The 24,941-nt window shown below is 45.6% G+C and overlaps 1 protein-coding gene across 1 annotated transcript in view; it reads left to right on the forward strand.

The window, feature by feature from the left end:
• The window catches only part of LOC147709106 (synaptosomal-associated protein 25-like), a 301,468-nt gene that overhangs the window by 195,331 nt on the left and 81,196 nt on the right, over window positions 1-24,941 (forward strand). The window contains exon 4 of the mRNA XM_086927712.1: window positions 790-838. Coding sequence (XP_086783838.1) covers window positions 790-838 — 49 coding nt within the window. The remainder of the gene's footprint in view (window positions 1-789; window positions 839-24,941) is intronic.

Consider the following 24,941-nt stretch of genomic DNA (forward strand, 5'->3'; position numbering starts at 1 on the left):
GCACCATGTTGATTTTCTGCACATTTAAAATGTGAAGGTGAGACTATGTTTGAGGTGAAATCCCTATTATTTTTTCTGTATTCTCTTTTTCCACTTTTAAATTGTGGTACATAGATTTTCCCATCGTTTTATGTGTTGTAACATGTTACCTCTTGGCTGATAGGTTGTAAATGGTTTCACTAGCTGCTGGACATCTAATTTTGTTAAGGCAATGACAATCTATTGTAGGATCTGTCAAGTCTTTCAGAAAAAATGGAAGATTGAACCATTCATGTTGCTGAGGGATGAAGCTACTGTTCATGAACACAGTGAAGAAAAGCTAATAGATTCAATTTGGTTTGTAGAACTTGTTTTTGGTGTCTCATAAGGTCTACTGGTTTATCAGCACAACCTTCCTTTTAATTTTTCTGTTCAACTCATGTGGCCCAATTGGCAAAAAACGTACATAGTGGAAGTAAATCCAGCTGAAACTATTTGCAGCTAATCTTCTTGAACTCCCAGTATGATTCTTCCAGTCCTCAATAGTGGACAATAACTTTGTGTTGTATTCAACAATTGTATGGTATGTTTTCTAAAAAAAAAAGATTAATTTTACAAAAGTTGTTTAGAGTTCTAGTGAGGTTTTTGATTACTTACATTTGGTAGTGTTTTCCCTTCATTTTCCAAAACTTTGTTTTATTAGTAACACCTCCTAAGCTCTTTTCCAACTGGATTTCTAGTTTCTTAGGATTCTTAGGTGATGTCTCTTTCTGTCTATTTTCTTGCCTTCCTTCCCTGACTGGATTCTAGAGTAAAGATGCAGGCATCAGAGCGTTGGTTATGTTGGATGAGCAAGGAGGTAAGCAAATAGTTCCAAATAGTTCCTTGAATAGAACATATTTCTAATTCACCAGATATTTAATGCTCATTTACACTGGCACATTCTGCACAGGCAGCGGAAGCACCCATTATATTTTGCTTGTAAGGTGTAACTACTAGAGAGGGTGATGTGAAATGAAGGAAGGGCCTAATTGTGTGTAGTACAAGTACCTATGTGACCTTTCAGTGGTATGGGAAGTATTCAGAATAAAGGAAATGTATTTCTGCATTAAGATCACCTTTCAATCAAGTGTATAGTTGTGAGAAAGAACATGCATCAGGTGGGCATACTTGAGATGAAGTCTACTGCTGTCAGAATACCATTTTCCAAGGACATCATGTGCAGCTTGTACTCATTGTGCCTTAATATACATTCCCACCTGCCATCTTGACACTGTCTCCCAACTGCAACGTGGCTCAGAATGAAACTGCCTCTAATCACTCCATAGATTCTTTGCACAAAATTGTTACTGTTTCCAAACCTTGAATCTGAGTCTCCACCCTCCTTTATCATTCTAGCTCTTTGCTGGCACAGTTCTATTGTGAAATATCAAATACTTCAACATAGTTTGCTGTGTGTATAAAATAGGATATCTGTCTCTCAAATGCAAAACAGATGGACTCACTGAAAACACATGGGTGATTATTAACTGGTGAGGCAAACTATCTAACAATTACCTGATTTGTGTAAGATGTAGGATCATGTATTTCTTGAAAATGTGTCTAATTGTCAGGTGGGGATTCAAATGTTCAATTTAAATAAAACGCACATTTTAAATTTAGCCTGGAAGAACCTACCTCTCTCTACTTAAAAATGTGCAAGAATCATACTCGGGGTTGTGTTTTTAGGCACAGAAATTAAAACACAGAAAACCGACTGTTGCAAAAGTCTATCTTATAATAATTGTATGGACAGTTGGCACATGTCACTTGTGATCAGACCAACATATAATGATGCAAACATGTCTGAAATGTATAATTACTTCTATCATTACTTCTTTCAGTTTGTGCATTACATAATAATAACTGCATTTCCGATGTTCCATGTTGCAAAATGCACCAACTAAGGGTGCCCTTTCCTATGTACAGTCAATGTATGGCCTTAAATTCTGTTGATTTCATTATGTAGTCAAATCACTTTTGCAGTCTTTCTTTTGCTACATGTCATGAACAGATAATAATGGCAAAGACATTGATGTCATAACACCATGATTCAAAGGGGATGCATCAAGTCTTCGAGTCAATGAGAGAGTTATCTTTCAAACTGAGAAACATCTCTCCTGGGTTGGATCTGAAAAGTGTATAGAAAAGCCTTCTTTACCAAGCTACTACTTCTCCAATTCTAGACTGAAGAAGTAGGGTGTCCTTCAGGGCTCTGTTATATAACAACACATCATGAAAAACAATACCGACTTACACATATATCAACCAAAAATATTGAAGAAAAAAAATATTGCAATCCTAAAATTAAACAGTAAAGACACAAATATCAATAAAAATATTGTTGAAAAAAATAGCTAAAATACAACAATAATGTAAATACAAATAAGGAAATAACATATATCAATTATGCTTTACACCTAAGGAAACACACCTACAACCATTAAAGGCGAAATAGTAAACACAGGAAAATCAACCTAATTCTAAACAAAACAACAAATATTAAATTAAATACATACATATATTAATGAGTCAAAATAAAATTAATATATAGTAATTATACAACAAAAGCACTAATTAGAGTTTACCATAAGTGGAGCAACAAAAAAATGTAACTAATCTCTAAACAACCTATCAAATGAAACCTAAAAACAATTAAGAAATAGAAATGCTTTTCGAATGAAAAAAACTGTATAAAAAAGGCCCTAAAACACAAAAGAACATACTTCCTACAAAATAATCACTCAGTCGGATTTCATACAAGCAAAAGAATACTTTGGCACTATAACAAACTACTAATTACTAAAAAGTGGGATTAAAAATAAATGGAAGCTAACAAAAGTAATACCTAAAATTATGTTAGATAACAAATGATTGGACATTGATTCGAAATATAAAAAACGACCACATTGAAGGTAAGTATTGTACCCAAAGCACAAAACTAAAATGAAAGTAGAAATAATGTTTTAACATATTAGGATATATTAAAAAAGAACCTCCTAACTAGATTTTACTTTATAAAGTAAATTATTGTAACCGACAAATGTCTTCCTCTCTGCAGTCTGCACCAAAGGAAAACTGCACAAAAAAGAATACCACGTAGAACTGCAAAGCAAAATCAACCAACCAAAACAAAGTAAAGACAGCATCCAAAAAGTCAAAATGTGCACCTGCAATATAAAAATGGCCCCTTGAGCCCATCAAAAGCCAGTCTGTCCGATAGGCTAATTTCAGATCTCACAGCCTTTATCATAAGAAGGCTGTCGGATTTTAAACCTACAATGTGAGTTGGAGGCTTTCTGACTCACATTGTAATAGGCCCCTTAATGTATATTTTGTAGACTTTAAAAGACAGAGATAGAAAACAGCAAAATAGATCAGATCCCAAAAAGAGGGAGCTGTTATTAAACTATATAGGTTTCCTTATAATAAAGACAGCACCGCAAATGAAAAACCACACCGTAAATGCACCAAATATTATTCAAATGCAGTGTATGGCAGCGCTTTTACAAAACACGAAATAGTTGAAAGCATTAGGGAACATAATCATTCTCCTAATATTACCGAACTAGAAGTCATAAATATTTTACAGGACCTAAGAGAGGCCTGAAAAAGCTCACAAGAGCGCCAAAAGGAACAATTGCCCACATGCATCAAGCATTTTTGGAGTCGCAAACGGTGCGATTCCTTAAAATCGGCCGTTTGCGATTCCAAAAATGCTTTTTGGGATGCATCATTGCTTATTGTCTAAAATCGCTAATTTTGCGAGTTTGGAAAATGCGATTGCATTTAAGGAATCGCAATTTTGCGATTCCTTAAATGCAATGCATCATTTTTTTTAAAAATTGCGATCTTGAAGATTGCAAGTGCAAATTACCACGAGGGTGAACCTCGTGGTAATTTGCGAAAAATGTTTAAAATGCTCAAATTAGCATTTTAAACACTTTCATGTTACAGACACACATGTCCTTAGGACATGTGTGTGTGAAACATCCATTTAAAAATACATTTCAGGGGTGCATCAACATTTTGCGAATTCCAATTTGCGAATTCGCAATTACCATTGATTCATTGACCATTACCCGCAGGGACTCCAACTCCCAGGAGCCCCTGCGTGAGGTCAACCCACAACACCTGGGTCGCTCTCCCTGACTGCCACGCCCCCGCCCTAGCACTTGAAAGCAGCCCCCTTCCTGATCGACGTGGGATACCTTGTTTGCCTGGACTTCGCCGTGGGCTGTTCCCTGCACCTGTGGTGTTTTTCTTCTGCCGCAGCTCCTCGCCGGACCCGCTCCGCGGGTCCCGCTTCGCGGTGTGGAGAGAGGCGCCTTGAGCATAGAGGGGCTCTGATCTTGGACACCGGACTCTGGGCTTTGGCAGGCAAGCACAGGGCTGCGAGCGGACCCGCAGGGACTCCAACTCCCAGGAGCCCCTGCATGAGGTCAACCCACAACACCTGGGTCACTCTCCCTGACTGCCACGCCCCGCCCCACCTCCTTCTCTTTTATTTTTGCGCTAGGATCCAGCTGCGCGGGAGCGCGCGGGAGGGCGCCGGGAGAAGCCCGGGACAAGGGCGGGGCCGTCTGTGGCCATCATAGGCCGGAGTAGGCCGGGCTGGGCCTACCCTCTTGGTTCTGCCGTTTGCCACCAAGTCCCTAGCACAACAAGCTGATAAATTGCCCCATAGCTATCATCACACTCTAAGATACCATGCCGTCCCCGGTAAGGGAAAGTACCCCCATAAGGCAGGCAGGAACAAAAAACATGACCTTAGAGAATTACTTTCCTCGGGCGGGGGGAGATGGGGACAAGGAGAACACATTAAGCCGGCTAAGAGCTGAGCGGAGACGCTCTATAGATAACTTGAAAGGTAGACCTCTAGGAGATTATCCTCCCACACCTAGCGAAGACTTGACACTAAATGAAGATGTTCCGATCCTGCTTAGGGATGTTACAAAAACGCCCCCAGTGGTACTTATGAGCTCGACCCCAGTGAGTAGCACAAGCCCAAGTAGGGGGACGATTGACTTAATTTCTCAACCGCCCCCAGCATCAAAGTCTAGGAAAGCCAAACCTAAAATAGCTGTAGCACAAGGGGTTTTTGGGCCCCCACCAAATAAACGTAGGAGGAAGTCGAGGGGTGCCCAGGCTAAAAACAAACCAAAGATCCCTCATTCTGATTTTGGGAAGTCATCTAAACCCTCCATATCAACTGTGACAACGGTGGCGGACTTACTTTCTAAACCCGCTGCACAGGATGGTGTGGCCCCCGTCCTGACTAAAGAGACGGCTAGCAACATTGTTAATGCCCCCCTCTCTGTTGCTCCGCTGGGTAATTTGGAATTCCTGCTTAGGTCACTTTTGTTACCAATTAGTGAAAGCATCAAAAAAGTGGAAATCAGACTAACCATTCTTGAGGCTACACTAAGCAGTATGAAAAATCCGGCCAATTCTCATGAGAGGGCTCCTAAACCTATTGCCACCCCAACAGCTCCAAAAAGTGTTACACATCTTGCTCCCTCACAGGTTGCAACTGCGACCGCCCCACCACAAATCCAGAGGAATAACCCTGCCCCAAATAAGCCACCTAACCCCATAGGACCTATACCCCCTGCAAATGCTGTTCCCCCGGTACAGCCCACAGATAGTGTTGCACCCACTCCACTAATGAAGCTTCCCCCCAGGCCACGTAGACCTAATTTACCACCAGAGGCGAATGACTTTACAGTAGTCATGGCGGGCGTCCCACCACTAGAGGCAGGTGAAGCCGAGGATTTCTGTGCTCTGAAAAGCAGGGTGATTAAGTGGCTAAATTTGAATAGACCCTTGCCCGTACACTTAAGCAATGAGATCATAATGGTCAGAAGGGTGCCTTGGATAGGGAGAACACGCAAATCCATCATAGGGGATTGCATATTGGTGAGCTTTAGGGATGCTGGAACAGTTGCTCACATATGCCAGGGAAAGAACAGATCACAGGTAACAACAATTCAAACACTTCATGTGTCTTTTTTCTTTCCCCCCATCCCAGCCCCTGTACACGTGACCCGTTCATATGACAACTGGGAAAGGGTGGGTCGAAGGGGTGTTCATTACGAGTTCAATCCCAGGCCATTATTTAGCCGCCCAGAGCCACCCTTCCACACATTCAATCGGTTCCACTGCCTGGATGGTCTTGAGGGGGTAGATTGACAAAGAGATAATGGCATATGGGGTATAGGGGGTAGAGGGGTTCCAAATTTGAATTTGAATTTGAATTTAAAAACATTTATATAGCGCTCTGCTACCATGCGGTTTCTTGGCGCTTTAGGATTGCGAGGGGGATGGCAGGAGCGGAGGGGGATCAGACCTTGTAGGCTTGGGAAAAAAGCAGGGTTTTAAGACCCTTCCGGAACTCTATGTAGGAGGAAGTCAATCGGAGTTCTGTCGGGAGGGAGTTCCAGAACGCAGGAGCGAGAACTGCAAATTTTGTTCCTCCGGCCTTTTTCTTGCGAAAACGGGGGATGGTTAGCAGGGCCTGATGGGAGGAGCGGAGCTCTCTGCCAGGTGAGTAGGGTTTGATGGCGGAGCAGATAAACTCCGGAGCGGTGCCCATTTTGGCCTGGAAGGTGGTGCAGCCGAGTTTGAACAGGGCACGCTCTTTCACCGGCAGCCAGTGCAGTGCCTGCATTAGGGGGGTAGCCCGATGGAATTTAGGCAGGCCGTGGATCAGGCGAGCCGCCTGGTTCTGCACGAGCTGCAACCGGCGAATGGCGTCGGCTGGGGCGCCATTATAGATGATATTACCATAATCAAGGCGCGAGAGCACCATGGCCATCACTATGATTTTTAACGCAGGCAGAGAGAAAAAGCGAGAGATCTTCCTAATAGTTCTAAGGGAGAAGAAACAAGAAGAAACAACTGAGGAAACCTGTGAGTGAACGGAAAGTGAAGAGTTGAGGAAAATGCCAAGGGTTTTGACCTTGGGAACAGGAAGCGGGGGGACACCAAGTGAGGAAGGCCAGTGGGAGGGGGACCAGGGACTGCAACCACCTCCAGTCAAGACTAACTCCGTCTTGTCTGGATTGAGTTTGAGGTGGTTGCAGTTCATCCAGTCCTGGATGAGCAACATGACGGACTGGACGTTCTGGGAGGAGGAAGGGGAATGGGAAAGGTTGAAAATTAGCTGGAGGTCATCGGCGTAATTGAACACCGTGACCTCGAGCTGCTGTAACATAAAGATTAGAGGGTAGATGTATAAATTAAACAAAAGAGGGGAAAGTGAGGAACCTTGGGGGACTCCACAAGCAACCCTGCGAGGAGCAGCGGTGAAGCCAGCTAGGTGAACCGCCTGAGCCCTGTCGCTCAGGAAGGATTCAAGCCAGGCGAGGGCCAGGCCTTGATGCCCGCCGCCTTGACACGGGTGAGAAGGGTGGAATGGTCCACCGTGTCAAAAGCGGCGGACAGATCTAAAAGGATGAGGGCCTGCTGACGGTTAGTGTTGATGCCCTCGCGTAGGCTGTCCATCACTGAGGTCACCACCCTCTCGGTGGAGTGGAGGGGGCGGAAGCCCGCCTGCCTGGTAGAGAGGCAGTGGTTGGCTTCCACATAGGCGCTCAGGGTGCTGGTCACGTGGGCTTCTAAAACTTTACCCAAGTAAGGCAGGAGGGAGATGGGGCGATAGTTGGAAGGGGAGGAGGGGTCTGCACCAGGTATTTTTAGAATGGGGATGATGGCCGCGAATTTGTGAGCAGTGGGGACCGCTCCGTTGCTGAGCGAGTCGTTCAAAAGTGTGAGGGGGGGGGGGGTGGGGCAGTTTAGGAAGATTTCTCTTAAGATGTAAGCAGGGGCAAAGTCAAGGGGGGAGCCTGACTTTACCTTGTGAAGCAGGGGGAAGAGCGTGGCCTTGGTTAAGGGGGGAATGGAGGTGAGTTTAGAGGTGATGACGGGCGGGGAAGGGTTGGTAAAAGTGGAGGAAGGGAGAGGAATGTTGGCTTTAATCTTTGCGACCTTGTCAACGAAGAAATCGTTGAGTGAGTCGCAAAGCGGTTGGGAGGGGGGAATGGAAGCCACAGCTCTATTAGACGAAGCAAGTTCGTGAACTGTGGCAAAAATCTCCTTAGTTTGAGATTCCGCTGCCAGTATCCTGTTGGAATAGAACAGGGTCTTAGCATCCAGGATACCCTGCTTGTATGTCTTAAGCACGGAGAGGTAGATGGTTTTTTTTAGAGGGCAGTATTCTCTTCTCCATACACGCTCTGCTCTGCGAGCGGCCAGTTTCATAGCCTTAAGGTCAGGGGTGAACCAACGGTTAGCGGCGTGAGCTCGCTTAACCGTGATCCGCCTCAAGGGGGCGAAGTCTTCGCCAGCACGGGTCAGCCACCCATCGATCATGGCCAACTGATCCGGGGCGGCGAGGCCGGAAAGATCGGGGCAGGCGTTGACTAGGGATGAATGGAAGGATGGCATGTCTGCCTTGCCCCATTTCCTAACCCAGGTGTTCTTGGGAAGGGAAGGTTTAGCCACTGGGGCTAAGGCAAGGGAAAAGGAAATTAGAAAATGGTCTGACCACGGACAGGGGGATATAACAGAGGAGGAGGTGGGGATGTTCAGAGTCCAAACCTGGTCGAGAGAGTGGCCATGCACATGGGTAGGACTGTGAACATGGGTAGTAAAGTTAAGGCCGGTCATTAGTTCGGTGAACTCCTTAGATTGAGAGCTTTCGGCCGGATCGTTAGGCCAAAAGTTAAGGTCACCCAGGACCAGTACAGATGAGTTATTAATGACCAGGGTTGCGAGGATGTCCTGGAGGCAAGAAACAAAGGTGGGGGTAGGGTTAGGGGGGCGATAGATCAGAACAGCAGTTAGGGGAGTGACATGGGAAGTAGAGCGAATAATCAGGCAGTCAACTTCAGGGATAGGGGGACAGGGGAGAATCTGGAAGTGAAGGTCGGTATGAGCAATAAGGGCCACTCCACCGCCTCTTCTACCCTCCGGTCGATCTGCACGAATGATGGAATATGAGGGAGGGAGTGCTGCTAAGACGTTGGGTAAGGAGTCGGCCTTAAGCCAAGTCTCTGTTATAAACAGAAGATCAGGATTGTGGGTGTCAAGGTAATCATAGAGCTCATACTGATGGCTGACAGCTGATCTGGTGTTGAGGAGCGCAGCAGTAATGTTAAAGGTAGGTTTGTGAGGGACGGGATGTGGGGAAAGAGCAGAGGAAGTGGCGCGGGACAAATTGGTGAGACTTGATATAGCAGTGGGGGCGGTAGATGGAGGGGTAGAAAAAAGGCTCAAGTGTTGCAGCAAGCTGGATGTAAATGGGCTGATGGTGCCAAGCGGCGTCCAAAGGGACAGGAGGTCGGAGGAAGAGTATGTCAGCGAATGGACATGGGGGAGTGCCCCTTGCCCCGTCCTGCCGCGGACGGGCGCAGACGGGCTGGACTCTGGCGTGACTCCGGCGCGCCTGTGGCGCGCCCGCTGCGCTCGTCCGCTGCGCTGACACATGGGGGGCGTTTAAATAGAGGAGCAGCGTGGGGGGAGTGGCGTGAGTGGGGTTGGGCGAACCAGCCCAACCCAAGATGGCGGCCACTAGCGCTGGGAGCCTAGCGTGGAATCAGCTGCCAGCCAGCCCCGACCGGGCCCCTAGGAAGCAAAGTGAAGGTTAAAAGTACCTGTGGATTTTCAGTACAGGTGAGTTAGAAAAAAAATACGATTTTAAAAATAAATGCGCGTCACCATTTAAATGCTGAGTGGGAGAAGCACAGCCCCGAGGCAAAACAAAAGTCATCAAGTTGCGCCCGGAGTTATGTGCTGGATGAACCTAGGGTTGTGGATATTGCATGTATAGGGGACGCACAGGGACCGGAATTGGGAAAACAAGTGCGAGAATCACTAGGTGGGTCACAGGGAGGAGCGGTCCAGGGGGGTGAGGCACTAAAAATCATCTCATGGAATATAGCTGGCCTGGCTGGGAAATTTAATAACAAAGAGTGGCTTGACTATATCAGAAAATTCCATGTAATTTGTCTACAGGAGACCTGGGCCCAGGAGAATAATTTCCATCTGCAAGGGTATAAGTGTTTTTTTGTACCTGCTCAAAAATCAAGATCAGGGAGAGCCATGGGAGGTTTAGCTATTTATACAGATCTGAGCCTTCCGGGAAGTTACACTTGCCTTGATTGGAATTCCCACAGGATTCAGGCAGTCAGGTTCACTGGGAAAGGTCTTAGATTTGTTGCAGTAAACCTTTATAACAACGAGATAGCGGGATCTAACATCTCTCTTGTTACTGAATTAGATAATAGGTTGGGCCAGTTCATAACAGGCCAAAAAAATGGGCAGTCACATGGGTTGGTGGTTATGGGAGATTATAATTGCCACTTGTGCCCGGTACTGGTCCAAATAAGCACAGATTGGTCCCGATGCCCTATGGAGAAGGGACCGCATTTCTCTCATACGCCGTTGGGCTCAGCTTTAAGAATGTTACGGTTTAAATATGACCTTGAACACACCATTAATATGGTAGGGATGCAGGAGGATGGCACACTCCCCCCCACATTTAAGGGTAGAGGATGCTCTTCCTTCATAGATTACATTCTGGTCTCAAGGTCCTTAATTAATAAGACAACTAGTGTAGGGATCGAATGGAGTGGCTTTAGTGACCATAACCCTCTTGTCTTGGAGCTGCAGTATATGGTGGGTCTAAGTATTAGAGTTCAACGCACCTTCACTGAGAGAGCAACAGACCAGGGCAGGAGACTAAAATGGGCTAAAATAGACGGGGAAAAGTTCTACAAGGGCCTGGTGGACGCAGGCAAACTTGCTATTAATGATTGTTTGGTCACAGAAGTCCGCGGACCGAGGATAATGGAAGCTTTCGACCAGATCGCTAATCTGGTCGATGGTTTGCTAAAGACTAGTGTCCCATTTAAGAACCACGGGAATCCCCGATGGTTCGACAAAGACTGCTCCAAAGCTTTGAGGGAGCTGAAAAGCTGCCTTAAAACTAAACCAAGGGTCCCCCACAAAGTCAAGGTGTGCAGAGAAATTTAAAAAAAAGGAAATTAAGAGGAGGAAACTCGCCTTGCAGGCGGAAGCGTGGGCAGATTTAAGAGAAGCGGGGGAAAGAAAGGACCTAGCAGGTTTCTGGAAAATAATTAATAACCCAACTTTCCAGGAAAAAGATACCCCGGATATAGGGGCCAACATTCTCCCAGAGCAGTGGGTCAACCACTATAGGGGCCTGTACAATCATGAGCCTGGTTCTACTGTAGACCTACCGGCCATTCCAACTGAGGCTCCACTGGTAGAATTCTCCATTAAGGAGATCATTGCAGGGATTGAGGGCCTGACCAAAAATAAAGCTCCGGGGACTGATGGAATCCCCCCTGATCTGTTTTTGAGTAACATCGAACTCTGGGCTCCCCTAATGACAAGGGTTATTAATACTGCTATCATCTGTGGCCTGCCCCCGTCTTGGTCCACGGCAGTAATTGTGCCGATTTTCAAAAAGGGCAACAGGGATGACCCAAAGTGCTACCGCCCGATCTCCCTGATTGATGTGTCAGCAAAACTTTTGGGGAGGGCAATTCTTAATAGACTGTCCGAGTGGACCGAGGAAAAAAACATCTTCTCGGACACTCAATACGGATTTAGGGCAGGGAGGTCCACTAGTGACCAGTGCCTGAACCTTTATATGCTGACTGCCAAGTATACCATGGCTAGTGATGAATCCATCTACATGGGTTTCATGGATCTGGCAGCAGCATTCGATCACGTCAATAGGGAAAAATTGTGGGGCATGATGCTTAGTATGGGGATAGAGAGTGGTCTAATTAATATATTGAGGGAACTGCACAGTGACACCACCGCCAAAGTCCGCTTTAATAGGGAGGGGGGCTGACTAGTTCTTTTCCCTGTAAGAGTGGAGTCCGACAAGGCTGCATTCTTGCTCCCTTTTTGTTTTCCCTTTATATTAATAATTTGGAGCAGTTTCTGTTAGGTCTGAAGGCAGATTGCCCAAGGGTTGGGTCGCGTCATATTCCTGTTCTGCTTTATGCAGATGACGCGGTACTGATCGCACGGACACCAAGGAGCCTACAAATCCTGATTGATGGTTTTGTTAGGTTCATGAGTGCCTTGGACCTTTCTGTAAATCTGAGTAAATCCTATGTGCTCCTGGCGGGGAAAAAAACCACCTCTAAATTTACATACAAAATAGGGAGCCACATTGTGGAAGAGGTCAAAACGTTTCCATACCTTGGTGCAACATTTGATGGTGCCCTGCGGTTTGATACCCTGGTGGAGGAACGTTGTGGTAAAATGATTGCATCTAACGGGGCAATTGCTAGCTATGGCAGGAGGCTAGGAAGATGGTCCCCGGAACAGGTGATAAATCTGTACAGCTCAGTATCATGCTCCAAGGTAATTTACGGGGCAGAAGTATGGGGCTTTGTCAATACCACTAGTATCCAACGTGAAGAAAATAAATATCTGAAATCACTCTTGAGGGTACCACAAAGTACTGCTGGTTTGATTGCCCATAGGGAGCTAGGGAGACCATATATAGAAGATGTGATAAAATTGAGGCCTATTATCGCTTGGTTAAAAATCTGGTACAATCCTGATGCGACACTTAGTAGAGAAATCTTATCGGACTGCCTAAAAAGGGACAAGTGTATGCGCATCCCCTGGCTCCTTTATGTGAAGAATACCCTGGAGGAGCTAGGTTTTGGGAACCTCTTTACTCATCCTGTAACTATTGTAGCCCAGAATAAACTGCATGTAGGGAGAATTTTTCTAGAGCGGAAAAACCTACGCAGAGTTGAGGCTGAAGGGTGCAAAAAGACAGTGAGGGCCCATCACCTAGTGAAGAGCGTGGAAGGTATGGAGCCATACTTGTTCCTCATGTACAATGCACAGGATAGGTTCCTGATGTGCCGTTTCAGATTGAACCTTCTCCCATTTATGTTGGCATCACCAGCGGGGTTTGCTACATCAATAGAACAGAAGGGGCCCTGCGGCTGCGACAACAGGTCTCCGCAGGACTCCCTTCATTTTGTTTTACTCTGCCCCTTTTACTCAATGCCCAGACGCAGATACCTTGTAAATATTTTGAAAAATGCTAATTTGGTCCACGCTAGGGAGGCACTTGTATTCTTACAGCAAGCTGAGGAACCCCTAACACTGTGTAGTATTATGAACTTTATCAAGGTAGCACTTCGTTTAAGGCTTACTAGAGGAGAAGACTGAAATGTTTTTACTTTAACTTTTAAGTGTTAAATATGGCTATATTGTTGTATTTATGTTTTGTTAATTCACTGTACAAAGAACCCTGAAATGTTTAATGACTTTTTAACATGTAAATATGAGTGTGCTTTTATGGTGTTTTTTAATCACCGAATAAAGATTCTTTGACTTGACTTGAATTAAAACGGCTTGGCGGGGGTCCCAGTACCCGAAGGTTGAGAAAACTTTAATACCTGGGCCTCCGTCAGCGGTTAAAAATAAGGCTGGTGGACGTTAGAGGCGAGTTACGACCTCCCACGTCCTTGGTGGGTCAACATGTTTCAGCCAGTGCCTTATGAATATGCTGGCTTTCTTCAGGACAGTAAAAGGTGTGTGCAATTAAAACTAGTGGGTGTGTGATGCAGACTATGTATCTACACGCCCTAAAGTGTATCTATGTGTGAGAGGGGGGATTCCCTTCTCAAGACCACGCTAGTTTTAAGGATTGTTTCTTCAAGGTTATTGAAGTGGCAAGTGGTTGGTCAGGATTTCTGGCCAGAGCCTGCTCATAGCCTGGCGAGAGTTGCTGTGAACCAATGTGGTGACTGAGGAGTTTGGTTGCTGGAGTGTGGACAGGTCACACAACTCTGACCGGGTAGGCCCTCTTGCGAGCATAAAGTGGGGCAGAGCCTGAGCCCTGAGCTCGTCTGGAGCCCCGAGTCAGAGGAATGAGGAGGGCCTGGGCACCCTCGCTGCAGGACTCTGTTTGGCTGTAGGAGCTGGTGAGAGCTCCCGAGCTGGGGCCAGGACACTTTCCATAGGGAGCCCATTAACTGAATAGAAGACCTGGGGCCTAACTTTTCCAAGGCCACACAAGATCCTGCTGACACTCCACAAGAGACGGGTGAGGGTGCCAGGACCTCCCCAGCTTATTGAGGGAATGCCCGGCTCCGAAGTCCCCTCCTTTCTACCTTCTTTTTGCTTTCTGAAGTGTAGGTGTCTGGTTTTACCAATCATCCAGAGATCTAGATGGCACTAACGGAACCAAGGAGGACCCCAACAATGTGCGGGGCCTCTAGCAGTTACGCCCAGCCTCTGTCCACCGGGATCTAACTGCTTGAACTGCCCTCAACAGCGGCTCTCCAGGACAAGCAGATCAGACCTCCACCCACTACCTGTTCCCGCGGGAAGGTGGGCTGAAGTGGGGAGGAGAGAGCACTATGGGACTGCTTGGGTGAGAGATCACTTGCAACAACCAGGATGCCTTGCTTGACACAACTGCAGGCATGATGGGTAGTGACAAGGGTCCCCAAGCACAAACCAAAATGTACAAATATTCTTACCACATGAAGGTAGCAAAAGGCCCTGCAGGGAAAACTCTCACAACTAGATCTCGCACAGTGGAGACTGTTATGCTCCTCCAGCTCCTCAGGATCGATGTGATGCTATAAGGGTTCCGCTTCCAGATCGTTCCGAACTCAATCTGAATTACACTGAGTTCAGGTCGGATCAGGCAGGGGACAAAAGACGGGAAGGGACAGCAGGGACAAAGGATCTGTAAAACACAAGCAGAACAATATTAGCACACACCTCTCATTCCCCACCAAAGGCTGCTCTCATTAGATCTCACTAAAAGGAAAGTACCTTATCTGCAGATCCTCTGCCAAACAAAACAGCCACCAAAACAGGATCACAACCAGTGATCCAGGCTATACCCTGCTCAGCCTACTCCCTGATTACTTCAGTGTAGGCAATGTTTTTCCCTTCTTTATCCTATCTTGTAAATGCTAGTTCAGAGCAATTGTATTCTCCATTTCACAATCCAGTGTATATAAGTTCCCACGGTGGAACCTCTCCAATAGGCATATGCCAGAGTACTTAGTTATTCCACAATGGCACAATCGCTTGTTATTAATCCAAAAGTTGGCGCTCCTCCTCGAGGGAATCAACGCGTATTCCAATGAGCCTGTAGAACCAGTCAAACCTAATCCAAAGCGCTCCTCCTCTCCGGGAGATCAACACGCTTCCACTAAGTGCTTTCTCTGTTGTTGTTCCATTAATTGTTATTAACGTACACTGACCCTCCGTTAACTTCACAAAGCATTCCCCACCAAATCTGCTGATAGCGCGGCTTAAATGTCATTAAGGCACACAGACCCTCCGTTGACTTCACGAAGCAGTCCCACAACCATGCCGCATATTGCGCGGCTAATTTCCGTGTCTCGAGAGCAAGAGCAGCCGCTCCTCTCTCTTACCTGCTGCTGCCTTTCCGTCGAGTTTGTTGTCCCTGGAAATAGAGCAGATCCTCGCTCGCTTGAACATCGACGAAACAAACAGCAGTCTTCTCCAAGTCGGCGTCCGCTACCTGGACCGACTAGAACTCCAGGCACAAATTTACGCGTGCGCCTACGTGCACGCGTGTTACCTAAATAATCTCCTCCCATGCCCCTAAGCCTTCTGGGACTTGTAGTCCTTAGTTCTTCCGGCATTAGATTCCAGTCTAGGCAGGCGCATCAGCTAGATCCCGACAGTGACAACACGTCTGTAATACAGTAGGTGATGGATACCAAGATTGGGGAGGTTCAGGTCGACATGGCCCTAAAAAGACAAGACCTCCGACTTGTTGTAGACCGAGTAACAGAAGCAGAGATTAGAATTTCGGGGCTGAAAGACACAGCCCGGGGACTCTTCTCTGAATTAGCACACCTACCTAATTCAGCGAAAACCTTTTCCCCTACCAAATGGAGGATGCTGCAAAAAGGGCTCGTACCAAAAATGTATGGTTTATTGGGTTTCCGGATGGAGCTAAGGGCTCATCACTGGAAACACTTCTGGAACAGTAGATCTGGTCCTGATTGGATGATGTCTACCGGTCCCCCTGCTTTATAATTGAGAGAGCCCACAGGTCTCTGGCTCAAAATCCTCCACCGGAAGCCCCACCTCACCCTATGATTGCCAAATTCTTGAGCAAGAGATGCCATCCTGAAAGAGGTTAGAGCGAAGGGTCACTTAATGCATCACTCTGGCCATATTATGATCTTCCTGGATTACACCTGTCACGTCCAATCACAGCGAAAACTCTACGATCAAGTGAAGCAGAAACTCCGAAATATGAATCTCTCATATATGCCCCTCTATCCTACATGGTTGCTGGTGCTTCATGATTCAAAATCATACTTCTTTGATACTCCAGAGGAGGCAAGGACCTGGCTTATAGAGCAGCGACCTATTGCATCAAACCAGTTTCCAAGAGTTCAAGTTCAAGTTCTGACATTTGTAAAGCGCACTACTCACCCAGAGGGTCTCAAGGCGCTAGGTAAAGGGATTCATTATTTGTCGAAAAGCCAGGTTTTAAGTTCTTTTCTGAAGGAGATGTGGTTCTGAGTAAGGAAGAGGTGGGTGTGGAGTGAGTTCCAGGTCTTGGCAGCCAGGAAAGAGAAGGATCTGCCACCCATGGGGGATTTCAGGATGTGCGGGACTTCGGCGAGGGCATGGATGTCTAATATGAGTCTTGCTGAGGCGTTTTGGATGCGCTGGAGTTTTTTCTGTAATTTTGCTGTGATTCCAGCGTGAAGTGTGTTACCATAATCCGGTCGACTCGTGACCAGTGCGTGGGTTACAGTCTTTCTTGTCTCGAGGGGGATCCAGCGGAAGATATTTTTGAGAATGCGAAGTACTTCGAAGCAGGAGGACGAGACGGCGTTGACTTGTCTGGACATAGAGAGAGAGGAGTCTAGGATGAAGCCAAGGTTACGTGCATGGTCTGTGGGTGTGGGTGCTGCGCCCAGCGCTGAAGGCCACCAGGAGTCGTCCCAAGCTGAGGGGGAAGATCCTAGGATGAGTACTTCCGTTTTGTCTGAGTTGAGTTTTAGGCGGCTATGTTTCATCCATTTAGCTACTTCTTTCATGCCTTCGTGAAGATTGGTTTTGGCAGTGTTGGGGTCTTTGGTGAGGGAGAGGATCAACTGGGTGTCGTCGGAGTAAGAGATGATGTTGAGGTTGTGATGGTGCGCTATGGAGGCGAGAGGACTCATGTAGACGTTGAAGAGGGTTGGACTGAGTGAGGATCCTTGAGGTACGCCGCAGATGACTTCGGTGGCCTCTGAGTAGAATGGGGGAAGTCGGACTCTTTGAGTTCTCCCAGCGAGGAATGAGACGATCCAGTCCAAGGCTTTTCCTTGTATGCCGATGTTGCTGAGGCGATGTATAAGGGTGCTGTGGCAGACTGTGTCGAAAGCGGCGGAAAGGTCGAGTAGGATGAGGGCCACTGTTTCTCCATTGTCCAGGAGTGCTCGGATGTTGTCGGTCGCTGCGATGAGGGCGGTTTCAGTGCTGATCTTGGCTCGAAATCCAGATTGAGATGGATCAAGGGAGTTGTTGGATTCAAGGAAGGCGGCGAGCTGGCTGTTGGCGGCCTTCTCGATGACTTTGGCCGGGAATTGGAGGAGGGATATGGGTCGGTAGTTTTTAAGTTCAGAGGGGTCTGCTGTGGGTTTCTTCAGAAGGGTGCTGAGTTCGGCGTGTTCCAGCTTTCTGGAAAGGTGGCAGAGTTGAACGAGCAGTTGATGACGTCACGAAGATGGGGTGCGATGATGGAGTCAGCTTTGTTAAAGATGTGGTGGGGGCAAGGGTCAGTGGGCGAGCCAGAGCAGATTGAGTTCATGAGGCGAATGGTGTCTTCAGTGGTAATTGGGTTCCAGGCGCTGAGGTTGTTAGTTGTCGGAGTAGGATCTGAGGGGGGTGGGGAGGGTTGATCGCTGGGAGAATTCTCAAAGCTGTTGTGGATGTCGGCAATTTTGTTGTAGAAGAAGGAGGATAACGCGTCGCAGAGGTCTTGGGAGGGAGTGATGTCGTTGGATGCTGCGGTGGGGTTGGTGAATTGTTTGACGATGTTGAAGAGTTCCTTGCTGTTATGATTGTTGTTGTCGAGACGGTCTTTGGGTTATCTTTTGTTTGTCCGGTTATTTTGCTTATTCTTGCTGTTCATCTACTTTCATTAACGAGCTTACACTTCTCATACCTGCTGAAACTCTGCAAGACCCTCTGTCGGCTCTGCCACTACGACTTCCCTAGCATTGTGGTACTATGTCAGTTTTTCCTTGTCCAACGCCAATACCAGCTACCATCACCACCAGGCATGCCTTCAAGGGAATGGCATGGAACTTAATTGTGTGTCTGGGCCTTATTAAGAGAGAGGGCAGTAATGCAGTGTGCACACCGGCATTCCCAGGTGATCTTAATGATCAAAGAAACTCACCTCCAAGGTACTAGGTGCCCATTCCTAGCTCGCTGGGGCTACTACCGAGTGTTCCATGCCTGATACTCTTGTGGCTCAAGAGTGCTGGCCATACTCCTTCACAAAACATTGCCCCTAGTAGTAACCAGGGTATCCAAGGTGTATATCCTTGAAGGATCCTTATAGGGCTCCCCCCTAGAATCTGGAATGTGTGCACAACTACCCTATGTTGGCCAGATCCACTCTAGTGGGCCCCAAGTACCTCAACGACCCCCTGACCTTCTACACGCCCACCCGCCAGCTACGTTCGACAAGCCTCGCCCTTGCCGCCGTACCAAGCATCCGAAGAGCCACCGCTGGTGGCAGATCCTTCTCCTACCTGGCGGCCAAGACATGGAACTCCCTCCCCATCCACCTTCGGCTGACCCAGGATCATCTCGCCTTCAGGAGACAACTCAAGACCTGGCTGTTCGAGCAATAGCATACCCCTTCCCCCAAGCTCCTTGAGACCCTGCCGGGTGAGTAGCGCGCTATACAAATGTTATGATTGATTGATTGATAGTGAGCCTCAGGGAGCTATTACTTGCCCTACAACATAGGGTAACGATCATGGGGGAGACTTCAATCATATTATGACCAATCAAAATTGGCAAAGAGCCACTGAGGCATCACAAAGGATGGAAGGGTTTGGCTGAGTGGTCCAACAGATTGGGAAGTATTGAGAATATGGCATCCTGGACACGGAGAAAATACACATGCTTCAGCAGCGCATGACCGGCTGTCCTGCATTGATTAACAGTTACTCTTGGCCTCCTATCTCATGCATTAAGCAGCTTTACATATCCTTACATATTACATATCCTTCCTGGCAAAGATCACCAAGCTATAATTAACAAGAATGATGGCAGTGGTTTCAAAGAGAACATGTGCATCACAATACGTAATTTGGCGTGCTCAATGTCAACACTGTGCCATCCACAGTGTCACCCAGTGCAGAGAGAAAACTTCCTCCATACACATCAAATTATAGAAATACTAAAAACATAGCACAGCACAACCAAAAGTTACAACTGACTATCAATAGTCAGCAATGTATTTAATTACAAAATGCATGGTAAATATAAAAATCAGTATAGCAAGATCCTAATCATAGATAGATCAGTTTTCAGAAATGTTTAAACGTAGATGTAGAACGTAAACAGCCGACACGTGTTTCGTCGATAAACGACTTTCTCAAAGCTGTCGGCAAAACAATATGACAAATTGTTTGGTTTCAAAAACAAAACAAGAGGGAATTCTTGCTACATTCTCGCAATGTTCAACACTTGATTGATTTCAAAATAAATTGGTGCAAAGCGGAAAGAGTACCAAAGTAGCAAAAAGCCAGACAAAATTGTGACAAAGAACCCAGTGAGAGATAATAGCAATAAGTGTTCAACAAATGAAACAACTCAACATAAGTGACAGTCACCCATTGTGATAAAGATTTTAGATTTTTGGAAGTAGGTAGAAACAAGAAGTATAAGAAAAGATCCACAAATATATCGCACACCCTCGTGAATTCTACCATCCATGGACAAGCTCGTGTAAGTTAGAAGAGGAGAGAAAAAAGGAAACGAATTAGAGAGGGAAAGTAGAATCTGTGTATACCTATCAGTAACTGTCTGTATGCAGAAAAGTCCCCAAAAGTACCCTTTTCCCATTTAAAGTATCCAGCGAGTGCTGAAATATCCACACAAGTCCGTAAGCGCAATAAACTAAAAGTAGTCACTGGGAAAAATGTAGATGCGAGCTGATAAGTAGTGCAGCTTTTAAACGCCCCTTATTAATTATTATTTTCATTTTTTTTCTTTTAATTTTAAAGAATGAACAATTATAATACTAGGATTTCTTGCAACAGAAAGTAAGCAGGACCCTCTAATATCCAGGGCACGTTCCCGTAAATTATTCATACAAATCCACCAGTATATCCAGTGAGGTATCCTAACCTCGATAGAATCTCAGTGTTCAACACCGATCGATAACATTAGGAGAAGACAAGGATACGAGCCAGTGTGCCAAAAGCTAGGATGTAGTTAAAAACACCCCAATTAAGCTCTATCAAAAGCTGTAATGTGCGTAAATGAAATGGCAAGTATACCCATAGAAAGATAAGTGCAACTGTCATCAAGAAAAACGCTGTATAAGTAACAAGACGCCTTTTCCAAGCGTAAAATGTGTGACAACACATTTTGAGGTAATGTGATCCAAAATCCGAGCGCATTGACCAGAATTGTAGTTTCATCACGTTAAGATGGACTACGAGTAGGCGTAATATAAACAGCTGCTATTCCTAGGAGAGTCACTATAGATAACTGCAACAAGACATCAAATATGTTCTATTCCCAACAAAAGTAACACTACCTGCAGTCGTCTTCACAATTTAGAAAAGAGACAGTCTTGGCACAAAAATTAATACAAATTTATATACTACTCTGTGGCGACAAGAAGAGCAATGTCGAGTTTGTATCCCAAATGGAAAGTTGTGAATAACAATAGCATGTGAATGGACAGATTTAAGTGCAGTTAGTCGCTCAGAAAGTATTTGAAATAAGTAGTCTATATGCGATCCTTACACGGCACCCTATCTGAATCGTGACATTAATGTAGGTGGTACAAAAGGGGGTGGTGAGGGACGGAGCACCCTGTTCAGACATGGCCATATGCAAATCTGTCTGACCCTGTGCCTCATGGGAACAGTCAAGCCCGAACTGCCAAGTTCTGCCTTCCCTGGACCGGAAACAAGCTTCCTAGGACCGATTTCTGACATTACATCCGTCTTCAGCCAGGCTTGCTTGAATCCAATGGCAAAGTGAGCAAGGGACTCACGTCTGAGCATACCCTGCCAACTTATGGCGAACAAAGCGGTACAAAAGGGGGTGGTGATGGACGGAGCATCTGAACAATCAAACACTCACAGCCAGTCAACAGATCTGGGTTTAATCCATCACCGTTCTTTAGCCCACTCTGCCACCCCAGTTCAGACATGGCCATATGCAAATCAGTCTGACCCTGTGCCTCATGGAAACAGTCCAGCCCGAACTGCCAAGCCATGCCTTCCCTGGACCGGAAACAAGCTTCCCAGGACCTGTTTCTGGCATTACAGCCATCTTCAGCCAGGCTTGCTTGAATCCAGTGGCAAAGTGAGCAAGGGACTCACGTCTGAGCATACCCTGCCAACTTATGGCGAACAAAGCGGTACAAAAGGGGGTGGTGATGGACGGAGCATCTGAACCAATCAAACACTCACACCCAGTCAACAGATCTGGGATTAATCCATCACCGTTCTAAACTGGGGTGGCAGAGTGGGCTAAAGAACGGTGATGGATTAAACCCAGACCTGTTGACTGGGTGTGAGTGTTTGATTGGTTCAGATCCTCCGTCCATCACCACCCCCTTTTGTACCGATTAATATAGGTGGTGCAAGAGAGCACAGAAAGAGGGACAGTCCCAAAAAGATAGTGAAAGCGAAGTGACAATTCTTATTCGGTCTGCAATGTGGATCATATATTCTGGAGCTACATTGTAGTATAAATGATTTGATTTTACATTTTATAAAGCGCAGCATATGCCCAAGTGCGCCTTGGCGCTGAACGACAGCCTAGAATCCAGAATACCAACTCATCTTATTTATGCGAAACTTAATTTTTAAACAACCAGGTTTTCAAACGACTTCTGAACAACATCAGGGAGTTACTGTTTTTAATCTTTAAAGGAAGGGAGTTCCACGCCTTAGCTGTCCCGAGAATAAAACTCCTCCCCCCCCAGCATAGCTGCCTGTACCTCCGGACTACCAATAGGTGTGCCTGCGCTGATCTTAGGTTTCTGGAAGGGGAGTATTTCCTTAGATGTGTTCTCAGATAAAGAGGCCCCTTACCATGTAGAGCCTTAAATGCAAGGCACTGGGCCTTGAATATAATTCTCTTCCCCACCGGCAACCAGTGGAGATCCCTCAAACAATTAGTTACTGATTCATGTTTTGGGATATCCAGAATTAGTCTTGCTGCTGCATTCTGCATCCGTTGGAGTCTGAGTAAAAGCTGCGCCTGAAGTCCCACGTATAAAGCATTTCCATAGTCCAGCCGGGATATAGCCAATGCCATTACCACAGTTTTTAAAGTGTCTGTAGGAATAAACGGACGGATCTTCCTAATAATTTTTAGAATGCCCCAGAAAGTGGAGGTAAGTTTGTTAATCTGACCTTCGAAAGTCAGTCTTTGGTCAAATATTACCCCCAAGTTTCTAACCTTTGAAACTGGAGTTGGGCAGTAACCTAAGTCGTCCGGCCACCACTTTGGGGACCAGAAGGAGGTGTTGGGTCCTAGCAGCAAAACCTCTGTCTTTTCGCCATTCAAGTTAAGGCAGTTCTTCTGCATCCATGTATTGATCTGTAACATGCAGATATTAAAACGATCAGCCGTTTCCTCAATATTGTTTGATACTGAGATCACCACCTGTGTATCATCGGCATATGATATGACCGAGAAGCCATATTGTCTAATGATTGCTGCCAGCGGGGCCACATAAATGTTAAAAGGGGTGGGACTCAAGGATGAGCCCTGTGGCACCACACATGGCAGCTCAAAAAGTTTAGAAGCCCTACCGTCCATTTCTACCACAAATGATCTGTTTGTTAAGAATGATGTTAATAAATTGGTGGCGCTGTCTTGAAAACCCAGTTCTTGAAGTCTGCCGATCAAGATTTCATGGTTGACCGTGTCGAAGGCCGCTGATAGATCTAACAAAATCAAGGCAGTCTTCTTTCCTTCATCAAGAGTTTTTCTTATTTCTTCTGCTGCCATCACCAGGGCAGTCTCGGTCCCGTGGCCTTCTCTAAAACCGAACTGAGAATGATCTAGTAGTTCTTCTTCTGCAATAAAGGACATGATCTGCCTATTAATCAGCTTTTCCAGCACTTTGGCATGGAAACGAATCCTGGATTTTGGCCTAATGTTTTTAGGATCTGAGGGGTCCATATTAGCTTTCTAAAAAAAGGCTGAATCGAAGCCTTTTTCCATTATTCAGGAAAAATGCCTGACTGAATTACTTCTTGGAAAATAATCCTAAATTGCTCACTGATCAGTTCTGGACATAGATGAAAGATTTTTAGAGGGAAAGTGACGGAGCTCTTGCCTTCGTTATTTTTACTACTTGGGCGATCTGATCCTCTGTTAGTGGGAGAAAAGAGAAAGTTTTATCAGTAGATGGAAGATAGCTCCCTAGAGTTTTTATCCCCACAGGGCTGTTTATACTATCTCTCTCTCTCTCTCTCTCTCTCTCTCTCTCTCTCTCTAAATATCAGTCTCTAACAGGTAGACAAAAAAAGGACAGACCATAATGCTGATATGACTGGACACAACATTTTGCAAACAGGTATTAGTCTTGTAAGGCACATACAGCTGAACACAAATTCATTCAAACAGATATTAATCTTGTAAGACACATCAAGGCACATTGTATTCAGATTAGCTGCCTCTGGTCTTAAATACATACAGTACATCGATCAAATTGTATCACACAAGTGTATTATTCTGGATATGTGGAGAGACCGGTAAAAAACAATTATTCAGCTCACATCTATCTTTTTCCTAGTGATTACTTTTAGTTTATTGCGCTTACGGACTCGTATAGATATTCCAGCACTCATTGGATACTTCGAATGGGAAAAGGGTGATTTCATGGACTTTTCTGCATACAGACAGTTACTGATAAGTATACACAGATTATATGTTCCCTTTCTAATTCGTTTCCTTTTTCCTTCAAGCCTACAACATCATTGGTTTGAATGAAATCTAGTTGATTGAAGAGATTTTATTACTGGCAGAGGAATATTTTTGTGAAAAGTTCATAATTGCCTGACATCTTTTCTGGTCAACGACGTGGCATTTTATTTGATCAACTGTATCACGAATATACATGTATTTCATTTAAAAAGTGATACCTCACATAATATCTGCATACGAAGAATAATGATAAAGTATTGAAGACTGAAGTAAAGACAGTAATGCCATAGCAGTTAAATTGAAAGATTGCCTAAAAGCTGCAGCAGGTCTGTCTGTTTGAATTAATGTGACTACAAACACCACACTGAGCATGACATCACCAGAGCAGACTTTATGCTGACCCATACTTCACTTAAACAGTCTTGATTAGAATGTCAACATCTTCTGCACAGACATGTTACTGTGTATGATGGATAATTAGTTGGTATTGCTGCTAAAGCTAAAATACTGCATGTACAACATTCTTCACGTATGACTTCAGGATGAATACCACTAGTTTGTCCCAAAAATATCTTATCTTGCCTGGCATTTGCCAGTCAGTTAGCCCCAAAAATATTCCTAACATGGTACAAATAATGGACTATTTTATAGTAAGCATATTTGCTGTAAAATATTACTCAACTCTAGAAGGATCCTATTAGCTAGCCCGAATG

This window comes from Lissotriton vulgaris, chromosome 6 (assembly GCF_964263255.1).
Source record: "Lissotriton vulgaris chromosome 6, aLisVul1.2, whole genome shotgun sequence".
Lineage (NCBI taxonomy): Eukaryota > Metazoa > Chordata > Amphibia > Caudata > Salamandridae > Lissotriton > Lissotriton vulgaris.